General features: G+C 35.1%; 1 protein-coding gene across 1 annotated transcript; it reads right to left on the bottom strand.

Annotated features, from left to right (window-relative positions):
• Nucleotides 1-747: 747 nt before the first annotated feature.
• Nucleotides 748-1656, bottom strand: LOC149266778 (uncharacterized). The gene has a single exon (XM_089397433.1). It carries the CDS (start codon nt 1551-1553, stop codon nt 1182-1184), a length of 372 nt encoding a protein of 123 aa, XP_089253559.1. The 5' UTR covers nt 1554-1656; the 3' UTR covers nt 748-1181.
• Nucleotides 1657-8396: the final 6740 nt, after the last annotated feature.

The following is an 8396-nucleotide window of genomic DNA, read 5'->3' as shown; positions in this document are numbered from 1 at the left end:
GACTTTTGTTCACAAACCCAAAATTCATCACTCTTTCAATGAAATTCAAGCTCAACGAAATAGTTGAGAAATGTTGAACAAAGATATAAGCCCATTACTATTCTAATTACACATCTGCACTCATGTACGCGCAATTTCTTAAATCTTAAATTGACAAGCAATTTCTTAAATTTTAAATTGACAATTAATTTTAATTAATCTGATTAATAGCGTTATTTCTTAGTGTGCAATGTGGAATGCAGAGGAGATCTGTAATTGTTTGGATAGTTTTTATTGTGTCAAGAGATTTCATTGTGTGAAAAATCTTGTGCAGAGAGCGTTTATTATCCTATTTTTTTTCTTTAGACCAAAAAAATTGAAACTAAACAGAAATGGTGAGATAAACGATTGTCCATATTTATTTATAACATGTCTATAAATAATATTTGTTACGAAATCCTAACCATTTATTTAATTAAAAAACCCTAAACCCTTAAATCCCTAATTCTTAAGGAGCTACATTTGCAATTTTTATGATATCGATCTGCCCATCTGTTATTTGTTAGGGTTCCAATGGATGTGCCTATCTTTGCAATCCAATGTTTGCATTTTTTTATCATTCAGATGGTCATCACGTTTTAATTAACACATAGCACATCTTTGTTCATTTATATGATATTGCCTTTCACATTAACCAATGATTTGGCGGTATTCTGTAAAAACCATCACAATTATAGCTCTATTAATTTATAGGAAAATCTTCAAGTCATAAAGAGTTTACACAAAAATCATTGACACACGAAGGTAAAGAAAGTTCCGACGGCTGCGATCCACCAGTTTATGTGTCTGTTCCTCATTCAAACTGAGCACAAAACCCTAAATCATAATCATGCAAACCAAGTTTGAAGCTTAAGGAAATAAAGAATAATTATTATACATCAAAAAAAGTATCATATGCAGAAATTATACAATAACAAATGCCCAACGAATATGGACTTTTTCCCCTCTGGTGCACCAAAAAAAGAATATCGCACTCAAAAAATAACCAGCAGCAGCCGTAGCTCGAAATGACATGAATGAATCCCATCACCATAAATCTGTAACTAATCCACCACGCTTCATTTCCTCCTTGAACAATATTGAATGGCTGTTTCACATCGTTATAACAATGAGGATGGAGATGATAACGCATGGAGGTAGGCTTAAAGAAGGAATGCAGCTCCTCCAACCAAGGCGATCCCAAAGATTGCCATCTTCCCTAAACTGGTGGTAGAGACAGCCCCGCTGCTAGGGTTCGGTGGGGAAGCGGTGTCTGGGCCTTGAGCCGAAGGGCCAGAAGCTAGAGTTTGAACTGTGGGAGAGGAGGCTGAGCTTGGTGGGGTGGCCACTTTGGAAGGAGCAAAAGCGGGAGAAGAAACAGGAGGCGAAGCCGGTGATGGCGCTGCTGGAGATTGAACCGGCGACGCGCTGGGAGCTGTTGCAATGGGCGACGGTGCTGGTGCCCGTGCGGGAGAGGCTGAGCTCACCAATCCCAGCACGAAAATGAAGCCGAGAAGTGTATTGAATCCAGCCATATTATGTAAAAATAACAGTTCTGAAAGGATACTAGTGCAAATTTGTGTCACCGAAAGTGTATAGAGTCGAACTTTTCGCTTCCACAGAAATGAATTATGTCAAAGTAGATAACTGAGTGAGAATCGTTGTCAAGGACGGGGGAGAGGATGATATATAGGTGTTGTGGCGAGGTCGGCTTCGGGGAATTAGGGATTCGTTTTTGACACGGTATTTCATGTAATGAGAGGAGGGCCACTTCAAACCTCTTCATTTCGGTGAAGCAACGCCGACCATTTCCTCCGTTAGTCTTTGGCTGCGGTTTTATCCGCGTCCCTGCTGAACAGCCCCTTTAGTTGTTGGAACTTGTCACCGACCATTTCATCTGAGCGTACAGCTGTACACTAAGAACGTACATTACCAAGTGATCCGTTCCACTACGTCTTCATTGAAAGTGACGTGAGACTTTTTCCAAAAGCAACCGTGTTAAACGGCTATGGCGAGAATGTTTCTTGCTCGGCAGAATACTGATGCACATGCGGAAGGGCATGGTCGTAGTGATGAGGTGTGAACATCTGGGTAGCTTCTAAACTCGATCAATTTTAAAATTCTAAAGCTTTCCTTTAAAGTCATCGCCATAAGTATCCACACGTTTAAAGTTCCACCGGCATGTCATGATCATGGAATACGTTTAAACTCCTCCGGTATTAATGGTGTCAGATTTGTTTTGCTCGAATGGGGAATTTTATTTATTTAATAATTTTTTAATACAAATTTTACAACTACTCTATTTTTTTTAAACAGTGGGAAAAGTAATTATAATTGAGTGGGATAGCTATGAATGGAATGGAATAGCTATCACTCGCTGCTATTTGTAAAGGTAGGAAGAGCCATGCCACATGCTCCCTGTAATGTAATTATTGTTGGTAGTCCATAACAGGGCATGCCGTCACTCCTGGCAGATGCGGCCCTGGGGTTGAACCTCTTTCCTTAAGTTTCATATCAAAATAAAAGTTATGCTTATCCAAAAAGAGATATTAAAATTCTATTTTTTAATTTAAACGTCATCTTAAAAGTTAAAGTTATCCATTTATTAACATGGTTTAGTAATTTAGTGGATCAAAAAAGCCATCTGTGATAAGTTTTTTTTATAATAATATGGATATTTCATTTATGATTTATTAGCCATTGAAATAATGGAAAAAGGTGAAACATAAATTTATGATGTACATTGTTTTTGGAGTATGATGTAAAATTTTTTTTGTCTCCATAAATATTCTTCTTTCTAGTGTTTAAGGAAACCCAAGACTCAAAAGCATTTTGCAAGAGTGAAAGCTTGCTCCCTTATGACCACTAATTGGTAATTTCATCATACATGATTTTCCTTGAATAGAGATGTGATGAATCACTTTGTATTCATGAATCATAGTAATTTGACATTAATTCATGATAAACTTTCCCATTATTTAAAAGAAAATCTTATTTCTAGTGTTTAAGGAAACCCAAGACTCAAAAGCATTTTGCAAGAGTGAAAGCTTGCTCCCTTATGACCACTAATTGGTAATTCCATCATACATGATTTTCCTTGAATGGAGATGTGACAAATCACTTTGTATTCATGAATCATAGTAATTTGACACTAATTCATGATAAAATTTCCCATTATTTAAAATAAAATCGACACATATGTTAAAAAAATAAAGTTAAAATATATCTCTTTTTTTTGTATTATTAATATTATATTATTATTCAAAACATTTTCTAGTTTGATTTTTACTTTATGTTATGGTAAATTATACAAAGCATTTGCGTTCCTTTTAAAAGCTTAAATTTATTAAAAGGAAACTAACAAAGAAAGATAATATACATGATTAACTTGTGGAATTTACAAAGGATTGCTACAAGTTTGTTGGAAAAGGGTAACTTACTACAAAAAATCATATTGAAGTTTCTATAAACATAAATCCCTTAAATACTAGAGAGTGAAATACTAATTTCACAAGGAATATCTAGGTAGTGAACAATATCATCCTTCCATTGCTAAGAGTAACTCATCGAACCTAGTTTGATTTTGGTATTGATAAACTAGAAACTTAACTTAGATCATTAACCATAACACCAATTATATTACAAGAAACTATTGGAACTGCGAATGGTGTTGGAAGTGCAAGAGACTTCTTGGAATATGAAACCAAGAGTAAAAAAAAATGTATTAATATAGTACATCATGTGAATAGAATGGCATCACATGTTTATCTAAGTTGTTGTATATTTATGTCAATGTTTAACATGGTATTAGAGTAGGCGTATGTATGCCTTGACTGATTATTTGTGAACCACAGTGTCTAGTTTTCTACAACCTCTATTGTTGTGGCCATCAACCTATTATACTTGCAAGAAATCAAAGATTCGTTGAACGATTTTTTTTATCATATGAAAACACACATTTTTATTAGAGTCTAGCCACTCAAAGCTTATCAATGCTACCCATGTATGTTTGACCTATTTGTTTTCTTATCAGCTATGTCATTCGAAAGATTCAGAACGATGCTTGGACTCACCAATATCCCTTAAGGTTATGGGGGGAATGTTGACACCTAATCATTGGGATTGGGTGATCATTTGTAAATAATGTAAATAGTAAATAATGAAAAATAATAAAATGAAGAGACATTGGGAGGTGAAGCCCAAGATTCTCTCCCTGTTTGTATATAACTATGAGCAACCTTAATGAATAAACACAATTCGATTTGAGGAGTTATGTCATGGCCTAACAATTGCAATAACGTTTTTTTCCTGTATTTCACATTTTTCTTGTAGTAGGGTCCATAAAAAATATGCGTCATATGTACAATGAGTGCTCTCGCTTAAAATTTGAGTAAAATCGTTGGGAGATAATCTGAAAATATGAGTCTAAACAATAGCGAAAACACGCTAATAGCCTTAACCGCAATGATGGTTGGAAAATAAGTGATAATTGGATTCTCACTCTAACTTCCAATTCCACCTTCTAGTTGTTCCCTGCCCTCTTATTGCTAAATTTGGCCTTTCAATGTCTTCTTTATAGGTTTATATTTACCAACCCTAAAATTTGTATTAAAATAATATTTTAATAAAAGTAAAAATTATAATTATTTTCAAATTAATTTAATTTTGACTAAAAATTTAGTTCAATTTAATTTTAATCATTAGATTTAATTTTAAATTTTAATTTTTAAAATTTAATTAATTATAATCAATACTCAAATAATAAGTTTATAAGCATTTATACTTTGGAATAATCATTAACAAATATTAGTTAGTGATTATTATTAATTAATTTTATTTTTTTTAATAATAAATTTCCAAGTTAAATTCTAACAAAAAATTATAAAATTACAACTTTTATTTAATTTTAAAACATCAAATTCGTTTTTTTTTTCAAATCTTAAAAATTAATAAATATTAATTAATAATAGAAAGGAATAATAAGTTTAGTTCAAAATCATCAATAAATATTAGTTATAATTTATTATTGCATTTTAGTCATTCATTATAAAAATTATAATAATTCAAACAACCTCTTAAATACTATTATTAAACATTAGTTACCACATCTAATTATTAAACATCATGAATTATCAATAAACAAAAAATTATTTATTAACAATTAATTTGTGAATCAACGTGCATAAAAATTTAAGGATTTTTAGTAATCTTTAAAGAAAACAAGAGATTAAAATTAAAACTAAAATCATTATGAAATTAAAAATTAAAACTAAAAACTAAATTAAATCATTATCAATTAATTCACGCATCTTCCTTCAGAACTTGTTAGTGTGCATTCATTCACATCCTGGCCCAGGATTTTTAGTAATCTTTAAAGAAAGCAAGAGATTAAAATTAAAACTAAAATCATTATCAAATTAAAAATTAAAACTAAAAACTAAATTAAATCATTATCAATTAATTCATGCATCTTCCTTCAGAACTTGTTAGTGTGCATTCATTCACATCCTGGCCCTCACCTTTATTTATTGATGCTATTGAGTTCTGACTTATTCACTCATGGATCTATCCTGATGATGAACCACATAGGATGGTTCAAAACGTCGATTCCAAAAATATGAATGTGATGGCTCGAGAGGATAAAACCCCACAAAATATAAATCGCAGAAGCGTCAAATCAATAGTTTTTTTTTTTTATCATTTTACCTTTTTACTCCAAAATATTGAATCCCATTTGTTCTTATAAAGTTGATTCTTGTTGTACATTTTTGGTTTGAGGCCCATTTTTTACCTCAAAATTTCTCTAATGATGATGTTGTTGAAAAATAAGAAGAACCTCTAATGGATCAACCGGTGCTCCATGTTAATGGCTCAATGGATCCTCTTGATCCACCTCCTTGTGACCCCTCTAACTCAAATAAAATACCACTATGGCTCTAGGATACTCTCCAAGATTAAAAAAAAAAAAAAACATTCTTCCCGTAGAGGAACATTTCGAGAAAGTAGGTAGCCTAAAAAATATGAAGGATACTTGGTTGCGATGGGTACTACCATTCAATCTAAACCATGAACTTTCGAAGAAGCTGTAAAGGACAAGATATGGAAAGATGCAATGACTGAGGAGAATGATTCAATCATGAATATTGATGTACGGGAAGTGGTTCCTAGACCAAAGGACAAGTCTCTAGTCACTTCAATTCAAAATGGATCTAAAAAACTAAACATCGGGTTGATGGAAGCGCTGAAAAATATAAGGTAAGGTTCTTGGCTCGTGGTTTCTCTCAAAAGGAAGGAAATGACTATGATGAAATATTTGCACTACTGGCTCGCTACATCACTATCTGATCCATAATTGCATATGTTTCAATGAACTCACACTTAGCCATTTTCCCAAGAAAACTAGCCTCATCCGACTTCCCAAAACTATGTGCTTTATTTCTACAACTATCAAGCTTCCTTCCTTGCCTGCTGAAACCCCGTAGTACGGAGAGACACAAACCTCCCTTGTCTGCTGAAAACTCGCAGCCTATAGAGGCCCTAGACAACAATACTCTCCAGAAATGCACAGAGTAATCCAGTTGCACTACATGCAGAAATTACGCAGAGGTGTCCTCCCAGGACCCCTGTCCCATAACAGTGCTTTGAGCCTGAAAACTGCGTAGTGTTGTCCAAGTTGTCTTGTCGAACTTGCATGCAGAAATTGTGAAAACAGGCCTTCTAGGGCCTCACTCCAGAATAGTCACTGTCCACTGAAATTGCGTATATCTACCTCTCAGTGACTACAAGAAAAGGTGACATGCTAAAATCGCTTCCAAGGAGTTGAGGAGAAGGACCAAGGAATCGAGTAATGGAAAAGATCAGGACCACATGCAAGCCCCGTTGCATGCATGATAATCTTGAGGGTAAGTATGGTAAGTACGGAACATCTTTCGAAATACACTTCTTAGTTGAGTTTGCAGGACTACTTGTCATTATCATATCACCCTGTCCTCAATAACATGCAAGTGCGCAAACATGAAAAGTCATCTTATGTGTCTCTTATACATGTCTTGCTTCTTTTTCACTTGTTTGACTATCATCTTTCACATGTTGATTGCTATGTCATTCTTGCAACCTCATTCCGGTGATGTTGAAGGTTGTGTTTGAGTTGTGCTATGTAAAAATTTATTGCACTCACACACAATTTTGTACGCGTTGTCACGTGTGCGTCATCACGGTCATTCAACGATCTATCATAAGTGTCATGCTTGTTTCTTGCACCATTGGTCAGCCACACTGAGTATATGGTGTCTTAATGGTTTGAGTTTTCTTGTTATCGAGTCATGTTGAGTGTGTGTTCACAAGGTCGTGTATGCACAAGTTCAATCACCCACACACTTAGTCATTTTGCTGAAGTTATAACGATTGGATCACCCTCCAACAATTGGTCCTTCACTGAGCTGCTTTGCGCAGTTTCAGCCTTTAGTGAACATGTACTGTTGCCCAGAATTACACAGAGCTTGAAGCTATCTCCCAGGTAGCGTGCATAGTGCAATCCTAAAATAGACTGCACCAACTATCATCCAGAAAAATGCATAAGTTCCTCAGCAAGTCATCTCAATCTGTGTTGCCCGCAAGCAAATCACCCAACCCTCCTACTAGTCAATTGGAGAGTCTGATCGAGCAGTGACCTCGGGACTCACTCCCCTAAAGAATTGTGCAGAAGATACAGAACTTACCTGATCTAATAACTGAGAAAACTATGCAGATGAGTCGGACAGACACCAAGTGTCCATCCCTGCCTCCCCCAGAATTATGTAGTTTTCCCATCCAGTCACCTACTCAGCCGGTCGGTGTCTCACGCAGAAAACTGTGTAGATTTCTGAGCAAGCCCATCAGCAACCCAACATCTCACTCAACTCAGAAACTACGAAGAGGTGTTCAGTAGGTCTGTCTCGCAGCAATTGTACAGTTTTTGTCTCCAACAACCCCATAGCTAGCTGTGAGCTCCCTATAGGAATTACACAGTTTTTGTTGCCAAGCCTCCTGAAGCCCACAACGAGCTCCCTCCAAGAATTGCACAGTTTTTGTTGCCAAGGCCTTCTACTGCTCGAACTGCTTCCCTCCAAAAATTGTGTAGATCTTCCCTCCAACCGAGCCAGATTGATGCAAGAGAATTTGGACTTAACCAACAATGTGATTGTATGTTCACATGTTGTCGCTAACAAGAGATTAATTTCATTGAACTGAGTGGTGAAAAATCAGTCTTAGTCGAGAGGGTTGGATCTCTCAAATTTATCTTCTCTTTAATTATTGTAATAAATAGAATATTGTATTATTTTTAGAATAGGAGATAAGTTGTTAGTATAGGTGTGTATCAGAGCTTGAGAAAATGGATT

This window comes from Pinus tabuliformis, chromosome 6 (genome assembly GCF_031772625.1).
Source record: "Pinus tabuliformis cultivar Carrire ecotype Pingquan chromosome 6, CPIR1, whole genome shotgun sequence".
In the NCBI taxonomy this organism is placed as follows: domain Eukaryota; kingdom Viridiplantae; phylum Streptophyta; class Pinopsida; order Pinales; family Pinaceae; genus Pinus; species Pinus tabuliformis.
Note: the sequence above shows the minus strand (reverse complement) of the source record. Positions and strands in the feature narration are given on the sequence as shown.